Source organism: Sprattus sprattus, assembly GCF_963457725.1.
Source record: "Sprattus sprattus genome assembly, chromosome: 1".
NCBI lineage: Eukaryota > Metazoa > Chordata > Actinopteri > Clupeiformes > Clupeidae > Sprattus > Sprattus sprattus.
Genome location: NC_137920.1, coordinates 63342429 through 63364090, shown reverse-complemented (window position 1 = coordinate 63364090; position 21662 = coordinate 63342429). Strand labels below are relative to the sequence as shown.

Genomic DNA, 21662 nt, shown 5'->3' with positions numbered 1-21662 from the left:
GGTAAAACAACCTTTGTAATGAATTTTTCCTAATCCTTGCAAAATTGCAAATTGTTTAAAAATTGTCAAATAAAAACATTGTTTTGTGAGGTTTTCCTTGGGGAAAAGGTTTTTTTTTCCCCAGCAGGGTTGCAGTGAATTCATGACTGAATCACAAGCCATACAGAGCACGCTCTATGGTTCCAACAGCTATCGTCACTAGACTGAGTGAAAACGTAAACGAGATAGCTAGCAAGAATATCTGTCTCCATTTCAGTGTACGATATTATCTGTCTATTATGGAGGATAATGTGGAAGGAGAAAGCGTGGGGTTCAATGAGAACAGGTAGGTTTGATGTTTAGGAAGGTCATTTCAGAGGAAATAAATGACTGAATAAGGTACAGTTGCAGCAGTTTTCCTCTTAGAAGGGAGAGTTTAGTAGCTACCGTAGGTAGCCACTTAGCAAGGTAGTGTTTGTCATGCAAGCTAGCTTAATCCAGACGAGCCAGACTTTTTGGTAGATAGCTTGCAGACGTTTGCCAATCAGTATACCATTTACTGTGAACCGCCAATGCAAATCATTAGTTAGCCGTGACATTGTATTTCACAGCTCACAGTAACAAAAAATAACAGTGCCCTGTGTTGATGGCGATGTTTTGATTGTTGACGGTATTTGGTTGGCTAGCTGGCCATCATCCTCTTTCGCAGTATCCCAAGCTAACTGCGCTGGCTAGACCACTGCACGCTCTTAAGTTATTCATCGTGCAGAGTTTAACCAGAGATGGCCAATAATGAATACCAGAAATTCCAACATTGTTTGAACCAACTTGTACTAGAAAGCTATGTGGGAGCCCTGGCGAGCCCTGGCGTGAGCTAGTTTATAGTCAGATGTTTGGTCATATCGAGCTAACTAGCTATTCAGCTAACTAGTAAGGATGGCGGACCCTGCTGGGTGTCTTCATTGAACAACTGCCAGTTATTTGCACTGGAAACAAAAGTTAGTTCAGGCAAGAAGTGGCACCCTAATTTGTGCAAGATCATCGTCTGTCTGGTAACATGGTCACTTGAGTAACGATAAGCCACATATAGTTATGTATTTAGTGTGGGTTATAGCTAGCACTGAATTTATGTAGGAGGTAAACACTTGTCTTTAAGTGTTGCTTTCATGTTCTTGTGAAGTGTCTCGGTTTTCTGTTGGTTATGTATTTTATGCCCTTCGTGCTCATGTTCTGTTATTCAGGATGGCGCAGCCACAGTCTTTGCGATTCCGAACCCCTGCTCCTCCCCCGACACCAGTTATGCGCAATCCTCCACCCCTGTTGAGACCCCCGCCTCCACCTTTCGGCGTTATAAGAGGGCCTCCACCTCCACCGAGACCTCCATTTGGACGCCCACCTTTTGACCCAAACATGCCGCCCATACCGCCACCTGGAGGGATGCCTCCACCAATTGGACCCCCCCACTTGCAGGTAAATATTGCTATATCGTTTGTGCTCTCGTTTGTTAGTGTATTGACGTCTGAACCTTGGGTTTGGAACTATGTTTTGATAGCAAACTTCTCTGTGTAAATGGTAAAACGTACACGTCTGTAGTGAGAGTAAAATGCTAGTTAGACAGACATGGTAAAGACTCTAATGGTTTTGACCCCCCCCCCCCCCCCCTCTTGTTTTTGTCAGAGGCCTCCTTTCATGCCTCCCCCTATGAGCAACATGCCTCCACCTCCAGGAATGATATTTCCCCCCGGAATGCCTCCGGTCCCTGCAGGTGGGGGCCCCAAACTGCCCCCTTCAGAAGAGATTTGGGTGAAGAATACCACTCAAGAGGGAAAGGTATGTAGCACAAACAAGTTGTGTATTTTATGGATACCTTAGTATCACCAGCAGAAAACCCTACATTTTGAACTTTTACCCCTTACACAGGTGTATTACTACAATGTTCGCACACGGGAGTCAGCCTGGGCCAAACCAGAGGGTGTAAAGGTCATCCAGCAGTCTGAACTCAACCCTCTGATGGCCAATCAGCAAGCAGGGTCAGGAGGAGCTGTGGCTACTAGCCCCGTGTCTAGCAGCAGCACCACTACCAACGCCAATAGCAGCGTCTCGGCCGTCAGCACCACGGCTCCCATCAGCATCTCCCCATCCCCCAGCTCCACCCAGACCCCCTCCCCTAGCCGCAACCTCAGCTCCAGTCCAGAGCTGACCAACAGTCCAGCTCCAGCCCTGCCTCCACCGGGGCAAAGTAAGAACACAATCACTGTGGTCCAAAAGCAGCTATATAAACATGTCAGATTACTAATAGCTTTCAACACTCTAAGGGATAATGTATAGACCGGCAGTCATTCTTGAACCATTCATGAAAAATATAAGAAAATGCCCTTTTCGCTCCGTGCTAAGTCGTGTGCAGCCACTTACCTTCATTTTCAGTCAGTCCATTTCCTGTCAACTAATTTGGCAACAGATAGACGGGCTCATAGAGAAATAGGTCTATAACAAATCCTCATGCATGTTATACCATTCTGAAAAAGCCTCGATAAGCCTGCTCTAGATTGTGAAAATGATTGGGACTTTTTGTTGTCTCTCGCTGTCCATAAGCAATGGACAGTCATTTTCGTTATGCATTAAGTGTTCCATGTTAAACTACCAAGCTTGGTTACATCAGAGCAGTTTCACACTAAAGGATAGCATCCATGTTCCCTCGCCTCAGAACAAGTATCACAATTGTGCTAGATCGATTTTCTAAAGTTTTTGAATAAAGATTTTCTGCAACAGAGGCAAGAATTTAGCAGTAGCATTCTAACAAATAAGCACTTAAATGCTTTGCCTCATGATGCCTCAAATTCTCCCTTTTTCCTCTCTCCCTCAATGTCCTCTTTTTCCTTTATCCAGCTTCCGCCATGTCAGAGATGCCTTCTGGAGCCTCTGCCCCCTCCAATGGGGGGCCGACACCCGTTACCGTGGTGACCGTCTCCGGGGTACCAACATCAGTGACCCAAGTGCAGACAGTGCCCATGATGCCCCAGAGTCTCCAGGCAGGGCTGCCCCACACCATGCCCCAGCCCACAGCCACCGTGTCAGCCTTCCCTCCGGTCATGGTGCCTCCGTTCAGATTGCCTATGCCAGGAATGCACATCCCTCTGCCTGGTATTACAACAATCTCTTATTATTATTATTATTCACTTGCTACGGCTGGGATGGCTGTCTGTGTGGTTTATGCAGTTCCAGGGCTCGACACTTAAAAGTGGTTGCCAGGCTTAGCAGCAAGACAAACGTTTGTTTACCAAAACTAACAACCTTGCTGCGGTGAAATCAATTCAGCACCTTGATTAGCAGGATAATGGGAGGCAGGATGTTTCAGTAGGTGCTGAAAGGGTTGTGTTTACTGTAGAAATAGATGTTTGTGATAAGGGGGAATGCCAGGTTAAACAATAAGAAGGAATATGTAAATTCAAAAGCATAATAGTTTGCAAACTTCATCTTCACGTAAGTTTCTACAAGCTAGGACCACACACCTGTATTTGGTTCCACTTAGACTAATTTGGTTGTCAGTGTATTCATTGTGTTGTAAGTACTGTGTGTGTGTTACATAAGTCTACAACAGTAGCATTCACAATTTAGCAACACAACACTGCTTGCGGTCTCAACAGTGGGAGGGGGACCCATGCTGTCTGTGGGGAGACCACCGATGGTGGGTGAGAGTTCGCCACATGCCTTCACCTCCCCACCTATGACGAAGGGCCTGCTTGTCTTCCGTCCAGGTTCGGCTGCTTCGCCATCTGTGCTGTCTTTGTGTGAATTGATGTTTTGATTTAGATCAGGTATGGTTTGAGTTAAGTCCATATTCCACAATGTGTTTTTTTTTTTTTTTAACCATCACAACAAAAGCTGCCTGTAACTTGTTTGTCTGCACACATAAAACTGTTTCTTGTGCGTAACAGTCACCACAATTCACTCAGTTCAGCACAACATAAAATGTTGATTTTGTATTGTGTCGGGGTATCCTCGGTTGCTGGTTGTACTGGTTGTACTTTTGAGAAATATTTTCCATAATATTTCCCAAGAGAGACAGCCAGAGATCACAGCTCGGTTGCCAGATGCCTAACTGTGGATACCAAGGGCAACCTGGCAACCATTTACTGTCGAGCCCTGACCACAGCAACTCAGCTGCAGTGGTGTTTCTTTAGCCCTAGACTAGAGAACAGAGATGCCACTAGAGGGCAGTGTTGACTGGGTAAATGGGAACAAATAGGCTCTTATACACAGCTGAATATTAAGGGGTGACTGGAACATTTGTGAGAGTGATGGATGAGTACTTGTTATAAGGCCAATGAGTTTTGAGGCACTAAGCCTAACACAACATCTGCTCAATAGGACTCCTATTCCCTTTTGAGATGACTCTTGGTTCGGCATGCCCAAATGTTCTAAAAGCTCATAATCATTTACTTCGACCAATTTCTCATTCTGTGCAAGTGCATCTTTTGAAAACCGGTCCAGGTTTTATTTTGTCCCTTATACGTTGTTTGCAATGCTTTGGCATTGGTCTGCATCATATGATCTTTCCCCTGTTATCCTATTCAGGTTTTTCTCACTCATCTTGCTTAGGTATGCTACCAGGCATGGGCCCACCTTTAGTACCGATGGTCCACCCACAGCTGACCCTAGCAGCTACACAGGCTACATTGGCAGGTGGCCTTCCTCTGCCTGAGTGGTCCGAATACAAGACGATGGATGGGAAGACGTACTACTACAACAACCGCACACTGGAGTCAACCTGGGATAAGCCTCTGGAGCTCAGGGAGAAAGGTGGGCGGTGAGCCCAGGCTTACTGAGCAAATATAGTGCACAAAAAAATATAGTGATTGTGCTGTGAATTTCTATTTTAATTAACTTTCAATGAAGAGATATGTGGGAATGTTGCATGTAATCATAGCACAATAATCATAGATTAACAGCACAGCTGGAATAGGCAAGTGTTTTTCAACCTTTTCCTTCTATTAAATTATGTTTATACATTTATCTTAGTTTTGGTGCTTATTTCTCATTATGCTCATCATGCTTTTTGACAGATAAGGAAGCTGATAAATCCAAAGAGAGGCAGGCTGTGGAGGTCTCTGAGGATGTAGACATGGCTGATCAGGAGGACACCGTGGAGCCAAAGGTCGAGATAAAAGAGGTAAGGTTAAGGAATGTCGTAGTAACCTACAAATCTAACGGGTAATATTGAGGTATTTGGAGAAAACTGTGGAGTAAGGACCAAAGTGCCACTACATAACCAAGCCTGGACTCCAGAATTTGGTGGATTCCATGGTTCAGTAAGCACAGTTATCTGGATAACTTGAAGTTGGCAAGTTAAGGCGTTGTACACAACAATATGATGTGGTTCTTGTTGAAAAATGGCAGTGAATTTGGATTGAAAAAAATCTTCATTTTAAATGTAATGTTTACTTTTCCGAATATATAGTATCTGAATAATATCAGCATTTGTTCGAAAGATATGTCTAAATATTTGTTATTTATTTATCTTGCTGATCACTTGAAAAATGGCCCTTTGTTCTTAATTTCTACTCAAGATGACATGTTTATACTGGAGGATATTTTAATTGATACAGAGCATAGTGCCAGTCTGTCTTTTCCTGCTTGTGTCTCAGATTGGTTATGAATTTGTAATCTCCCTTTGTATCGCTCATTGGGTTTGCTTAGGAGCCAAAGAATGAGGAAATGAGCGAAGCGGAGAAAGCTGCCCAGAAAGCCAAGCCTGTTGCCTCAAACCCAATCCCTGGAACGCCCTGGTGAGCACACACAAGAGTTCTCTGTGTTGATGATGAGAAATGGCACACAGTCGTGAATTTGGTATTTGGTGGATATGACCCATGAGGCCAGTAGCCCCTTTCTTCTCTTGATTTCAGAAGGAGGTTTAGAAGGTGTGACTTATTCCTCTGTTCATGCGCAGGTGTGTTGTTTGGACTGGGGATGACCAGGTCTTCTTCTACAACCCCACTTCACGCATCTCCTTGTGGGACAGGCCGGCTGAACTGGTTGGCCGAGCCGACGTGGACAAGTACATCCAGGAGCCTCCACACAAGAAGACCCTCGAGGATGGACCAAAACCTGGTGAGGACCATGGTCGGTGTCGGTGCTAGGCTGTAGTGGACATGAGTGTCCTTCAGTTGAACAAACGCTTGAAACGGCATGTTTTTAAATACAGGAGCTGGATGAGTGGACCTCAGATTAACAACAGAATCCATGGATATCTTTTGTGGTTGACAGATGAGAAGCACATTACTATGTGCTTTAAAAAGAAGACTTTGCATTTTACATGCTTTGAAAAATAGCTATGAAGGCGTCTGGAAATGATAATGGCCAACTATTGTCCAGTGACCTTACGTTGCTTCTAAGGCTGAAATTGTATTTACATGATAATAATTGAATTGATGTTTCATAGCCCTTTTTTGTGACACTGACCTTGCAGGCGTTCCAGTTGTCGCCAGGGAGATAAAAGAGGAGGAGCCAGCCAGAGAGGAGAGTGGCGAGGAGGAGCCAGTGCCGGTCAAGAGAAAGAAGTAAGAATGCTCACACTCACAGTCTCTTACCTTCTTTGGGTAGCTGAACATTTGTTGCACACCAAAACAGACAGGACTTTGACCCTACGTGGCTATGAAATTGCACTGTCAGGGTAGACTTTTTTTATGCAAATCATGCCCAAAACAACCGCCAATGAGGATACGTTTACAGGCTTTTGCCCAAAGTCGCCCTTCACTTACGCATATCCCTGTGGTCTAGTCAAAGATTTCAATTTGACCTTTGAACCTCTGCATTTAGATTTTCACACATCTGGCCACTGCTAGCTTAACGTTAATCCCCAAGAGTCACCTATGCTGTTGGTGAAATAAGGTTTTCTAGAATATTTGTTTCTAAATAGCCGAACAACATCTGTAAAGTTTTTGTCATACTAACTAGGGGAGAAAATATCCATGGAAACCTTGACCTGACCACTTTCAAATGCATATACTGACGAGTAGAATATATTTTGTAGGGCTCCCTGAGGTATGTAAAACCAAAAGCATGCACAAGGCAGTACTTCAGGACACACCAATTAGGAAGACGGACTGTTCATATTGTAGCAGAAGAGTGCAGTGGCTGATACTGCTTTGTAATGAGGGAGAGAGACCGCAGGGCTCCAACATGCGACCATGTCACTCGCAAGTAAAAATGTCGGTGTGCAAACATGAAAGAACATTTATGTGCACTGGTGCGAGTGACGTGCCAACGTTGATATCAGCCTACGAAATAATATACGCTATGACGTCAAACTGGTGCAAGTGCAACTCAAGAAAACTACATCTCCCAAACACCGCTATATTTCAGCACGGGTGTTAAAAAACTAACAATTTCTTCAGTGTTATGCAATATAGCCTAGAAGGAACTCGAATCGCCCAAATAGACTGGAAAAGAATAAGAATACCAATCAAGAAGAAAGTGCCAGGAAATGTGTTCAAGTTTAACCCTGACTGGCTGAGAGATTTCAAGAGGCTTGGAAATGAAAACTTGAACAGTATAATGTTTTGTAAGGATACCCACCGTGTCACCTGCAGACTGTACTGTATTTATCTGTTTAAATCCGCACATGAGTGGTGATGCAGCGATCAACCACAACACATTGCGTTTATAGGGATGCGTCCAGGTCACAGTACAACAGTTTGCACATTGTACAAGCCGCTGTTAGCAGGCAAATGGCTACGACAACTCGGGAAGATTTTGGCAATTGATATGCTAAAAACGGTCTGTCTGATAGAAAACAAAGCTTCCAAGCTACAAATCCGTGCCGAGCCGATCTGATGTTTGCGCCATATGAACATAAAATAAAACAAATCATAAAATACGATGAACTGAAAATAAAGTAATAATCTGTAAAATGTACTGTAATTTTTGTGTCGGGTCATTATGAACCATTGATGCATTGGTTTGTTTTAATTGTATACAAGTGGTGTATTATGTTTAATTCCTGGAGGTTTCGGTGTGGACCCAGGGGGAATATTGTGGTCTTGTAGAGAATTGTTGTCAATATGCCTTTAAAACAAAGTGCTAATTCCTTTTTTTTAAGCTTTGAAGTTTTCTTCTCCGTACACGGAGGAAGCAGCTCCCAATGACCCATCCATTAGCAAATGAGGGCTATTCATAAAAGGGCATGGTAAATCTGCGATCGCTATTGGGTCATGACGTAGCAAGAACGCCTGAAAAACGCCCCATTTCACCAGTATAAACAAGTCCACATGTTGGGTTGTTTTCATACCAACTGAGGAGGGACAAGAGGCCGCCACACATCTCTGCTGCTGAGACTTCGCACCAGATCCAGGAGGAACTTGCTCTGGAGAGCGAGGAGGACAACCACTCGTCAGATGAAAGTGGTGAAGACAGTGAGGACGAACGTGTACACTTTGAGCTCCGTCTTGACCCCGCTGAGGATATTTGTGACATGTAAGTTATATCTGTTTGACTAGTTCTTGTAATGAATACTGTTGATAAACTTATAGGGAGTAAAATGCATGTCATATTATGCTTATGAATTATTTCAGGCTACTACTGTCAACTCTGCCTGGCGATATAGAATAATATAAATCACTTTATGTCGCTATCATACCGTAAACTAAATATCATCATCAGAGTTAAGTTAATTATATTAGGCTACATATGTCAACGTTTGGAGTTTGTTGTCTGTGCAGAAATGACTCCTGTTGTGATTAGTCATTAGTGTATGCTGTTATAATGCTTATGATAGGTGTGAATCGAAACTGATAAGGTGTAAATAATAGAAACTGATCAGGTGTAAGTGATCGAAACTGTTGCTATGATAATAGAAAGACATGTAAATGTAATTATCTTGCATGGCCGTTGTAATAGGTGAGGTCAGTGCTGAAATGGCAAATTCTATGTTTTATAAATGCCTGAACATAAAATGAAAGAGCAACTGTTCATTTTTTTAATTGACTGCATTTTACAGAAACGTGGAGAACACTGCACCTGCAACGCCAAAGAAAAAAGCAAGGCGTCCGTCCAATCAGGAACCGTTCTCATGGAAATCAGAAACAGATGATGATGCCGCCCCGTCAACATTGCGCTTTGTCCCTGCAAGGGAGCCTGGTGTGCAACTGAATGCAGCTGACAACTACACTCCTGCGGACCTCTTCAAATTATTCTTTTCAGAGGATGCTGTGAAAACCCTCTGCCACAACACCAACAAGCAAGCTGCTAGGAGCATAGCCAGAGGTGCAAAGTACAAATGGGTGGATGTTGGAGTTGCTGAATTCTACAAATACATTGGACTGGTATTCTACATGGGCATGGTCAAGCTGGATCACATATCTGACTACTGGAGGAAAAACACCATCTTCTCCATCCTTTTCCCGGCAGAGGTGATGTCAAGAGACAGACACAGAACAATAGCCTGGAATTTGCACATGAGCGACCCAGACGAGGATAAAGTGAATGATGCCAATAGGGGAACCACAGCACATGACAGACTGTTCCGGCTCAAACCCCTCATGAACACTATCCAGCTTGCCTGTAAGGCATTCTATCAACCCCGCAGGCACATCTCTGTGGATGAGCGTATGGTGGCCTCCAAGGGACACACTATGAGACAGTACATGAAGGACAAACCGACTAAGTGGGGATTCAAGTTGTTTGTGCTAGCAGACTCCTGCAATGGGTACACTTTGGAGTTTTCAATATACACTGGAAAGAACACCATACCCACTGGACACGGCATCTCTTATGACTCTGTCATGTCACTGATTGACAAAAGGTATTTGGGGTCTGGATACTATGTGTACATGGACAATTTCTATACAAGCCCAAAGCTTTTCAAGGACTTGCTTGCTTCTAATTTTGGTGCTTGCGGAACATACAGAGATTCCCGGAAGGACTTCCCACGCAGTGGTGTCAATGCACTGACCAATAAGTCCCCTAGAGGATCATTCCGCTGGATAAGGTATGGTCCTCTTGTCTTTGTGAAATGGATGGATACACAAGAGGTGTCTGTCTGCTCCAGCATCCATGCAGCCTACACTGGGGATGTAGCAAAGAGAAAAGTGAAATCCAAAGAGGGTGTCTTTGGCCCCCAGTTGTTTACATGCCCCGCACCTGTGGCAGAATACAACAAGTTCATGGGAGGTGTGGATCTGTCCGATCAGTTAATCCAGTATTACACAACACAGCATAAAACTGTGAAGTGGTACAGGAAACTTTTTCTTCACTTCTTGGATATTGCTGCAACAAATGCCTACCTTCTCCACAAAGAACTCCACATGCAAAACACACTCAATGACAGCATGACCCACAAGGTTTTCATGGAGCAGCTCATTGGTCAGCTGTGTGACGTGCCAGTGAAGACTCCAAGGACAGCGGCTCCTGTAAGGAACGCCAGTCATGTTCACAAGCCAGTTTGTGCGGACCAGGATGGGAAGAAGCCTCGTGATAACCGCAAGAGCTGTGCATATTGCAGATTGCATAGGGGAAAGTACTCAAAAACCCTTTGGAAGTGTAAAGCATGTGATGTCTACCTTTGTCTTATACCAGAGAGAAACTGTTTTGATGATTGGCATCCCGAAGAGGAGTGATCATTTCTGTAATCTATAGAGTAGCCGACAGCTGAAGAAGCCATATTTTTTTTGAAGCCATATTTTATCCTGTTTTGTACAGTGGTTACATTGGCTCTGGAGAAGAAAAAAAAGAAAATACTAATATTTAATATTTCTGAATGCTCCAATCACCTATGTGTAGCTAACACCTATGTTTACAAGGTTCTGAGCTCAAAAGTCTTGTCCAGAAATCTTTACTGTTTCTGAGAACCTCTGAAAGCAGGCGTTTACGTTTGATTTACATTAAAATATATATATTAGGAAGCAAACTACTGGTTTCCTATCGAGGAAGCCTTGCGACAGATTCAGAAAGGCCTTTCCTGGTGAAAAACAGTGAATACAACCTAGGCGGGTACATTTTTTTTCCCATTTAATTTTACAGAAATGTAAATAATACCGTTTGTGCGGTGTGCTTATGTGGGGAGCAATGCTGTCCGAGTGAAACGGAACCTTTAAGGAAGAAGCCGCTAAAATCTCAATCCAGTCAGTGGGTTACAGAAGAAGCACACATTGATGCAGTGCTAGAAACACTGACGTTTCTTCCGGCGAAGGAGCCTGGTGTGCACCTGAGCACAGAAGACATCCACACTCCTTGGGACAATTTTTCTTCTCCGAGGACGCTGTTGAAACCCTGTGCAAAATCATCATCATCATCAAGCAAGCTGCCAGGAACAATCATTTACATTTAGTGATTTAGCAGACAGTATTAAAGTAAAAAGTGCAGGAATGTAAATACTGTATGTACGAGTACTAGTAAGAGGAGATCGCATTAGAGGAAGGATAAGGAGAGGTAGAAAATGGAAGAGAAAGGGAGAGGAAGTGGAACTCTGAAGAGTTGGGTCTTCAAGGCAGAGGTGTCAGGTATACCTTGAGGGATGTTGAGTTGTTCGGTTGGTACATCGGGCTGGTATTATACATTCAACATTAAGAAGCTGGAACACATGGCTGACTACTGGAGACATGGCAGCATCCAGACATCATGAATGATCGAAAGAAGGGAACCCCTGCCTATGGCGTTATGGTTGCTGCCCAAACCAATAGGATGGCCTGCACCGGCCACAACCCCTGTACATGTTGCAGGAAGCATGGGGGCAGGCAAGTGAACAAAACCCTGGAAGTGCAGTGCATGCAATGCTCTCAGCCTACCCTCTGTCTCCTTCCATATTTTCTTCTCCATTTGTGCCATTTCATCTCTGTTCTTTCAATTTCCTCTTTAACAAAAACATATTTTGTTCTTCAGTCTTTTAAACAGTGTAACTGGTTTTCAGTACTTCCCTCAGTCACCAAATGACCAGTAGTGGGCAGTGTTTGCATGTCTTGTGCTAGTTTAGCCCCCAGATTTGTCTGTGTCTTTTTAAAGGAGGTTGGCAACTAGCTTGTACTGTATGGAGTTGTTTTTATAGCCTGGGTTGAATGTATTGGTAAAAGTGTCTTATGGTGGCGTTGGGCTGGGGGTTTTGCGTAAGCTTAGAGTGGGACCACCACTTTTGTTTTGATTCAAAGAAAAGGAAAAGCATGTTATATGGCCCCTTTTAAGGAACTGATGGGGAAGTTAAGGAACTTTTGATGTTTCTGACGGGGAAGATCAAAAAAGCTAGCACCTTGTTACTTACCATTGATAATGTGAATTGAAAAGCCTTTTCCTCATAGTTCTTGAGGACTGAATTGATGCCTTATGCAGTATGGAAGGGGCAGTGGCTAAGAAATGCCTTTGTGGAAGATTACATTGGCAAGAAGCTCATTTAAGAGTTGCGGCGTAAAAGTAACCATTTCTTAAACAGGGTAGTGTTACCATAATTAATATTGCTAAATTGTCTGAACTGGCAGCATTTGTTTCTGGGAGAGCACACAGTGAGTTGTAGGCTGAAGTGTCTGCATTTAATTTGGCAGTCAGTAGCCCTGTTCCTTCATGTCTATCTGCACTATATATCAGTCTGCTAGTCTTTAAGGGCCTTTTTGTTTTACCCTATACCTATGAACGTTTGTTTAACATTGTTTTATTTGAGAAGCATCTCATGGTAGGGAAAGGAGTTTTTGATAGGTAGGCCTCCAGTGCTAAAAACTAGACCAGCCTTGCCTTCAAAACACCAACAACAGCTCAGCTGTCACTGATAAAACGTAATGTGCTAATTCGTTTATTTCAGTAATATCTTTGGCAACTTCATGCTGTGAAGCTGTTCTTGCTGGGGTGTGTACTTTCAACCGCAAAACTACATAGTAAATCGTCTGAGTGGAAACACAACATATTATTCTCCCACCCTAACCGTGTGCTATACAATTGCAGTGTGTTAAAATAAACGATCTACACAATTATATCTTATGTATAGTAAAAAATCTACATATTGTCATTCTAATCTGGCCAATGGTGCTGTGCAATGCGTCTTATTAGGCAATACAGTGAATTTAGCTTTATGATAAAAATTAATGGTTTAAATATTAAATGTCGAGTCCATTTAGTTTTACATCACCTACAGCACTGTTTTTTGATACCTCTTGGACTATTGATTGCAATTCTATACTTGTGTGTTGCGCATACACAATTACTCCTGCAGGATTGCTGTTGTGATATTTTCATTTGTGTTGCCAATGTGATCAAATAGAGCCAAATCAGCCACTGTTTCCCATCAGTGCCCTGCAAGCCTGCATCTCCCTGCCCCAAACAGTGGTCCTGTTGCACTGGGGACTATTTATCAGGGAGCGCCTCTAGCACTGGGGAATGCCAACATGGGCCTCCGAGGTAACGACCTTGCTTGACCTTCTTTTAGACTACTCTGGGAATGCAATGGAGAGAGGAAACGTAAAGAATTTAGCTAAATAATGAATGAAGTACTCCATTGGGAGTCATCCACATGTGCTGGACTCAGTAGACCAGCTCCGTGGTATTGTGTGATTTGTGGCATTTAAAGCAAAACTGGATTCATTACAGCAGGAGGAATGATCAGCTGAACAGTTTCCAAAGAAGGAAGGCACTCCATATTCCAGTGTTCTGTTTGAAGGTAACGCCAGCTAGTCCTTCCACCATTCAACCCTCTAATGCACCCCCTAGCCACCAGATTGCACCCTCAGCACTGCTTTTGGGTTGGAGCCTCGCTCTCCTCATTCAAATGTCACAGATGAAGCCCCTTGATCCACACACTGGCCAATGGGAAGAACAAATTTAAATAAATAAAGAAAGGAAAACAGATTTCTTTTTTCAGATGGCAGCTTCCTCTGGTACGGTTCTGGCCTCGATCTGGCCCGGATCCGTTCCAGTGGCAGACGCTGTCTGTGGTTCTTGTCCTCCTCCCCTGACTCTTGTCTTTTTCTCTATCCCCACTCGGCATGGCAGGAAGGAGGAAGTGAAAGAGGCTGACCTGGAGAAAGAGGCAGCCCTGGAGGCCGAGCTGAAGGCAGCTCGGGAACGGGCCGTCATGCCGCTGGACGCGCGCATGACACAGTTCCGGGACATGCTGCTCGAGAGAGGGGTAAAACACTTCAACCGCAATACTACTGTTACCAGCTCTGTAATGTTAGACACATAAAACTGAATGGAAGCCCAAGCAAGGTACAATCTTCAGTTTATTTCTTGTTATCCTTTCCTTGTTTTTCATTTTTTTTTCCTCTACACCTTCCTCCTCCTTCATGCTCTTTTCTGATTTAAATTAATTTGTGTCTTGAGCTACTTTCTTTTATCTATAAGTTCCTATATTTGTATTTCTCTCTCTGAATAGATGATGAAATGTATGTGTTCATTTTTTTCATTGTTTGTCCTTAAGGAATATTTTAGATCTATTGTCTCACCAGAGGACCATTGGGGAAATGTACCACTTGGATTAAATACAAACAAGCCTAAACAATTGCTAGAATAGAAGAGTCACTTTTCCACTTGCATGCTTTATTTTTGCTCTGTCGCACTTTCCATAATGGGCACTGATTTTGCTTTTGTCTCTTTCGTGATCTATGAAGAATTTTCGACATTTTTCTTTTTCTCTTCTTAGAATCTATGCAAAATATTATGAATGATGATCTTTTTTACTATTTTTTTTTTAGATCCGCACACAATGATGTTCCTTCTCAAAAGGATACACAATTGAAACAGAAGTCAAACACAAGTGCTGGGGTGTGGGCAAGGTTTAAACCTGCAGTGGAAAAGTGACACTAGCTAATGATAAGGGAGGGTCTTACAGCTGTTGAGGTGGTTTCACTGGCAGGAATCTGTAGCTGGCTTTCAATCCAACTTCTTAATGCGAATGTTGACTATTTCAATAGGAAATCCTAAGTGGAAACTCTTAAAATATAGTATTTTAAGACGAGGTTGCTTTAAGATGCTTCGTTTTTTTTTCTACTGCTTCAGTTTAAATCAGTGTAATTTATTGTGAGGCGGTGTAGATCATATTCCAAGGTTCAGATCAAAGAGTTGTGATGAAGACGAAACGCTGTCTAACTCAAAGTAATACACATTTGCATTTGCTGGTTGGAAAATGCAAACTGTTCATGCTTAGACTTGCTGTTTTTTTTTATACCTACGATGTGTCTCTCTGATGGGTTGCATCCACTAGCATTAGCTCACTTTCTAAATGTATAGGGTTAATAGTTAAATGCGGCGTTATTAGCAACTTGTTGCAATGTTAAATTTGTATTTCTGTTAAATAGCCTTTCTAAGCCATTAGCTGGTTGGCAATACTATACAATGCTTCTTTATTTAGTTCTCATGTCATAAGTCTTTGATCTGACCTGGGTTTTAAACACGTCACTTTTTGTTTTTGTATGAGAGAAAAACTATATTTTACATCAATGTGTTTTTAGCTAAGTGCTATGGCAGTAATATGGTCCACGTTTAGGAGGAACTTTTTATTATTTTTTCTTCTTTGCCTTGAATCATTTACCTCAACTCTGACCAATTCATCTCATGAGCTATGTGAAGTTGTAGCTAAACCTCACATTTATCCAGTGGCTACAAAGGCTTCAATGGTCAACATGGGGACTTACCACAGATATTTAGTCTTTGTTCTGATAAATAATGTAATAACTTTTTGCTTTTTAATATGCCTCTGCGTACTCAAAGTGTAATTATCAGTCAATTGGTTGTACATGTCAATTTTGTTGTGCATTTCACCTGTTAATATGTGTAGCAAATTGTTGAAAATCATGTTTCAGTGGCATTAATTTGATTCTCAAAGCTACATATGACTCATTTGATTTCAGCAGAATGCTCTAACTGCTAACTACTGTATTTCTGCTAAAAGTTTCATGAATAGAATTAATTCTATTTAAAGAAAGACCACATGTGTAGACTGGCCACACATTCAAGCTATCACCATGTTTTGAAAAGTAATCTTTCTGAACAATGTGATATTGGTAAAATCATGATCATATGCTGGGCCTCTTGTGGTGACCTATGACCCCTTACCCCTGTTGTAGGTCTCAGCTTTCTCCACCTGGGAGAAAGAGCTACATAAGATAGTCTTTGACCCTCGCTACCTTCTGCTCAACTCCAAGGAGAGGAAACAGGTACAGATGAATTACCTGGAAAATTAACATTAAATTACATATATGTTGTGTTTTCTTGATGGTGATACAGATACAAATGAATAATTACATTTATTCTTGTTTCTGTGTGTGTGTGTTTGTGCGCATGTGGCCTATTCCACAATTAGTTCCCATTTTGCTTTTAAACCGTTTTAATAAGGCTGCTGGTACATGCAATGGTCTTTGGCTCTAAGAACGCTTTGCATTATTTGTTGCTTCAGTAGCTTAATGGGTGACATGCAGCCATCCGGTTTTCTCTGAAGAGATGGTGGTGGTGTTTTCTCAAAACCCCTCTCTTCATACCGCAGGAGAAACAAATAACACTGGAAACTCCTGTGCTTCTGGGATTGCATGAATGTAGACTCAGCAGTTTAGTCATAATGCCTTAGACAATTTCGTTTTAGTTTTTCTTTGTTATAATGACATTCTTAAGCACTGGCTTGGAGTGAAATAAACTCCTTCTCGTCCTCCTCCTCCTGTGCAGGTCTTTGACCAGTATGTGAAAACCCGTGCGGAGGAGGAAAGGAAGGAGAAGAAGAACAAGCTGATGCAGTCCAAGGAGGACTTCCGGAAGATGATGGAGGACTCCAAACTGCACGTTCGGTCAGTATGCCATCATAGATGATGAGATAATAATAAAAAACAATATTTGTATATTTACAAATTAGATGGTTTGGCTTTAACTGATTGAGCTTGTCGGAGAAACCAATTCTTCAGAAACAATCAAACGCCTGGGCCTTATATGACTGGTATCGAGGCATGCCCTGCCCAAGACATTTCACAAGCAACTTACAAGTGTGCAAGTTTGCCAACAAGTTTAAATACAGTTTTGTTGAAATTGCTTTGTTTTGCCTTTTTTCTATCAAAAGGACAACATTCAGCGAGTTTGCTAGCAAGCATGCTAGAGACTCCCGCTTTAAAGCCATCGAAAAAATGAAGGACCGTGAGGCCATCTTCGTAGAGTTCATGACCGCGCTGAGAAAGAGGGAGAAAGAGGACACGAAAAACAGAGCTGAAAAGGTCAGCACCAGCGATCGTAATACCCCTACCCGTAATGCCTCCATCTTCATTCGCATCACTATCTCTTTCTCTGCTTGAGATTTCAAACCCGTGCAAACCTCATTGCCACCCCTTACTCACTTTCTACTATGTTCCGCTATTCTGCTGTACTCTACTGCACTGTTTAGTTTGATTGATGATTATTCTGTTGGGTCCCTGCAGGTCAAGCAGGACTTTTTCGACTTGCTGAGTGACCACCACATCGACGTGCAGCAGCGCTGGGCAAAGGTGAAGGATAAGGTGGAGACTGACCCGCGCTACAAGAGCGTGGAAAGCTCCACGGCCCGCGAGGAGCTCTACAAACAGTATGTGGAGAAACAAGCAAAGGTGGGAGCCGGCAACACTACTGCGCCCTCTACCCCCCCCCTACTGATCTTCTCAAGGATTGCTTTTCAGTGCAGGGGGAGGACAAATATTACAGCAACTAAAGGCTTGGGTTGTTTCATGTCAACAAATTGCGCATAACAAGTAATATCCAGGAAATAATGTGAATGGGGACCATTTTCGTGTTATTTAAAAGGACAAACGTACTTATGCATTTACACACACCACACAAAGCACCACACACACACATGCTGTGGATCTGAACAAGTTCTTATTGATGCGTGCTCCTCTTCTGTGTTTCGTGTGCGGACACAACTGTGTGTCTGTTTGTCTAAAATGTGTCCATCCTCTGATGCCCCCTCATGTGTGCAGGACTGTTTCTGAACTACAGCATTTCTCTCTGTCTGCAGAACATGGATGCCGAGAAGGAGAAGGAGCTGGAGAGACAGTCTCGGATCGAGGCGAGCCTTCGGGAGCGAGAGCGGGAGGTCCAGAAGGCGCGCTCGGAGCAGACTAAAGAGATCGACCGCGAGCGCGAGACGCACAAGCGGGAGGAGGCCGTCCAGCACTTCAAGGCCTTGATGTCTGATATGGTGTGTTACAGAATGTGCTCATACTTTGCGATGTAGAACTTTAAAATCCCTTTGAAACACTGACCAAAGTTGATATTCAAAAAATGTACCATATGCTTGTATGTATGCAAGTCGTCATCCAATGTATTCCTAACCTTTTTTTTTTTTTTCAAGAAGCATAGAATCTTTGTTTTACCCGGCACAGTTCCATAGGAACAAAATCATGTTTTAAGCCTCTCTGCGCTCAGCTGAATAAACGGAACACTTCAATAAGAACACTTTAACACGCTAATCAGGAACTTTCTCATTTCCTGATTAGTCCCGTCAGCAGTGCTTGAGAGTGACTAACAACAGACGTGGTGACTGATGTGGGTGTGTGGCGACGCTGATGATTTCTAAATGGAGTTCCAATTGTGTTGGTGTTCCCGTGGAACCGCAGGTGAGGTCCACAGACGTGTCGTGGAACGACACGAGACGGAACCTGCGGAAGGACCACCGCTGGGAGTCGTCCGCGCTGCTGGAGCGCGACGACAAGGAGAAGCTCTTCAACGAGCACGTGGAGGCGCTCACCAAGAAGAAGAAGGAGCACTTCCGGCTGCTTCTGGACGAGACTGCCGTGGTGAGACGAGCGCCCTGAACAGCCAAACTGTTTAAACATCAGCACTAGGGACGAGCCATGACCTGATTCATGACAGATACTAATATGCTGTACTACTATAACTATCCCTCACATATTCTAAATGGAGAGATCCACAGTGGCTAAAGAAGCCAATCACATTGAGCATAATATGATCTAATCAAGCTAATTCTGATGAATGCAAAGTTGTAGAGAGGGCTTATCCAGGCTATACATTCAATTTGCATATGGAAATGAATGTAGCACCATGTTAGGTTGCCATTTGGCAGACATTGCATGAATCAAACAAGGATTTTGTGCAACTGCAGTGTTTTGAATTGTATTTCTGTGTGTGCAGACCATGCTGCATGCATTGCAACTCTTCCCCATGTGCTGGGCTCAGTGTCTGTGCTTATCTTTTATCTGGTTATCTTTTGTAGATCACACTGACGACCACCTGGAAGGAGGTGAGGAAGATCATTAAGGAGGACCCGCGCTGCATCAAGTACTCCAGCAGTGAGAGGGTGAGTCAGCCATGGTACTAGCACCCTGCACGAAAAACCACTGTCTGATTGAGTTTCAGTCTTTCTTTTTTTATTTTTTTATTTTTAACCCCAGAGGGGCCTATATTTACACTTCTTTTCATAAATGTTTCATGTGCTGTTTTATCCTCCCTCACGCAGAAGAAACAGAGGGAGTTTGAAGATTACATCAAAGACAAATACATCATAGCCAAGGCCGACTTCAGGACACTTCTGAAGGAGACCAAGTTTATCACATACAAGTAAGCTCAGGAATCTCATGGTTTTTGTCCTTTTCATACTTTATTTTTAAGAAGTACTTTTTTGTGGTGGTGTTCACGGTAACATTGAAAAGAAAATCAGTACTTCAAAGACAGTAAAGGAGGTTCTTTAAAGAGACTGTATGCAACAATATATATTTTTTAGGTAACTAATACTGCATTGCAGTTTAATTTTCATGGTATATGGGCACATAAAGGACAGATAAATACACCTATCACGTAATGATAGTTTAATTTGTGTTTGTGACTTTCCACATGGTGGGTTATTGTCGATGGTACTTTTTTTTTCTGTGTGGTTTAAACTTGCCAAACGAATACCTGATAGATCTGGAGCTTTATGGTGGTTTTGACTTCTCCGATGCTCCCTCAGGTCCAGGAAGCTGATCCAGGAGTCTGACCAGCACCTGAAAGACATTGAGAAGGTCCTGCAGAACGACAAGCGCTACCTGGTGCTGGACTGCGTGCCCGAGGAGCGCCGCAAGCTCATCAACTTCTACATCGAGGATCTCGACCGACGCGGACCTCCACCTCCCCCCACCGCGTCCGAACCCACCCGCCGCTCCACCAAGTGAAGACCCCCACCCCTCCTTTCTCCTTTACCGCCACCCACAAAGACTCATACCTCCTGCTTTCTCCCCAATCCCAACCACCCCACCCCCAGCCAAACCATATGAGACCCCACCCCGAACTTTAACTCGCCTTTGAGCCCAGTGGTATTGGCCCATGCGAAGGTGTCAGTGACGTGGGGGCGCCTTTTGGCCGATCCGAGACTACTGGTGAGCTTCAGCTCTCTGCCAAGCAGGGTATTTATTATGTAGCCCCTGACGACACACACATATCCCCCGTCCCTACCAGCGCCATCTCAAGCGCTATGACTTGACGAGGGGAGAGTGTTGTTCAGTTCAGTGTTTTTTGAGCCACGCAACGACGTGGTGAAGAGGTTATGAAGTCCGACAAAAATGCATTTCGGTTTGAATGCATGATTGGAATCAGAGGAAAACGACTGCAGGAGAGGGCCTTAGTAGTGTGCTTTGCCCATACACAAGCTCTCGCGGTTGTACCGTCTGTAATTTGTGTGTGTGTGTGTGTGTGTGTGTGTGTGTGTGTGTGTTCGTTCAGGCATTATACTGTATTTTTGTTTGTTTGTGTTTACTGGAATAAATACAAGCTCTTCTGTTGAAGTTTATAACATCTGCAGGTGCATTACTGTATGTTTGAGAAAGATAATCTAAAAAGAAAGATAATCTAAAAAGTTATTTTCAGGAAATGTTCCTACTCAATGCATGTTATAATTTTCACATTTAGTAAGTAGAATAGGGTATTCTAATGGACACCATTCACAGAATGGGTGACTTTTGCACAATTTAAAAGTGTGTAGTGGTATGGGTCCCTGGTCGTTCCATTTGCCATTGATGTTCCCCCAGCATCTTGTGTGTATGTGGCTCTCCTGACTGCATGGGTGCCTATAGGGGAATGGCCATGTACACTACCAGTAGAATACACAAGGGGGCACTCCTCTTACTATGAAACTGCCATTTGTTACAGCCCTCCAGTATTATTGGCATTCAATTATTATTGAAAAAGCTTGTGAAAAAAATCACATTATCAGTAATTAATCTTTTTAATTAAGCAACCATTAGTGAAGAAATACATTAATAAAAACCGCATCACAATTATTGGCACCCCAAGAAAATTCAATTAAGGAACTGTTGATGAAGTATTATCCCAAGAATATTTTACGTTTGCCTAAGTGTTTTAATCGGTCAACAGTGATTTCCCGTCACCATGGAAAAGGTTCAAGAGAATTCCATTGCGGTAAGGCAAATGTGTTAGTTAGGGAATGGATACAAGAAAATAGCTGCTTGACTTAAAATCTCCATATCAATAATTAGGGCATTTGTTTAGTTTTAACTTCAAAAACTTCATGAACCAGCCAGGAAGTGGACGTGTGGCTGTTCTGTCAGCAGCCACAGTGAAGAGGATGGTCAGAGAAGTTAAATAACAAGACCACAGTTTCAGAATTGCTGTGTGTGGTTGCATTTTGGGGTCACCACATCAGCATGCTAGGCAGAAGCCTTTCCTGTCTTCATCGCAAGCTTGCCAGACTTTTGGACTCTCGAGTACTCTCAAAGTCCTGTAGGTTTGTCACAGAATTCAAGATGGCTACA

The 21662-nt window shown here is 43.1% G+C and overlaps 1 protein-coding gene across 1 annotated transcript; it reads left to right on the top strand.

Annotated features, from left to right (window-relative positions):
- The first annotated feature begins 219 nt into the window (after positions 1 to 219).
- LOC308363289 (transcription elongation regulator 1-like) lies at positions 220 to 20683 on the top strand. Its single transcript, XM_080836097.1, has 21 exons — positions 220 to 325; positions 1221 to 1449; positions 1657 to 1809; positions 1900 to 2218; positions 2866 to 3120; positions 3624 to 3734; positions 4555 to 4779; positions 5043 to 5149; positions 5677 to 5765; positions 5927 to 6087; positions 6446 to 6536; positions 13942 to 14077; positions 16014 to 16103; positions 16606 to 16724; positions 16991 to 17141; positions 17343 to 17507; positions 17915 to 18097; positions 18516 to 18695; positions 19133 to 19216; positions 19376 to 19476; positions 19865 to 20683. Exons 1-21 carry the CDS (start codon positions 279 to 281, stop codon positions 20064 to 20066), a joined length of 3198 nt encoding a protein of 1065 aa, XP_080692223.1. The 5' UTR covers positions 220 to 278; the 3' UTR covers positions 20067 to 20683.
- Positions 20684 to 21662: the final 979 nt, after the last annotated feature.

Excerpts from the sequence above, each read along its gene's own strand:
- LOC308363289 (XM_080836097.1), top strand. The coding sequence starts at position 279 with ATGGAGGATAATGTGGAAGGAGAAAGCGTGGGGTTCAATGAGAACAG. Across the intron at positions 16,104-16,605 it reads ACTCCAAGGAGAGGAAACAG|GTCTTTGACCAGTATGTGAA; the intron begins GTACAGATGAAT and ends CCTCCTGTGCAG. Across the intron at positions 16,725-16,990 it reads GACTCCAAACTGCACGTTCG|GACAACATTCAGCGAGTTTG; the intron begins GTCAGTATGCCA and ends TTCTATCAAAAG.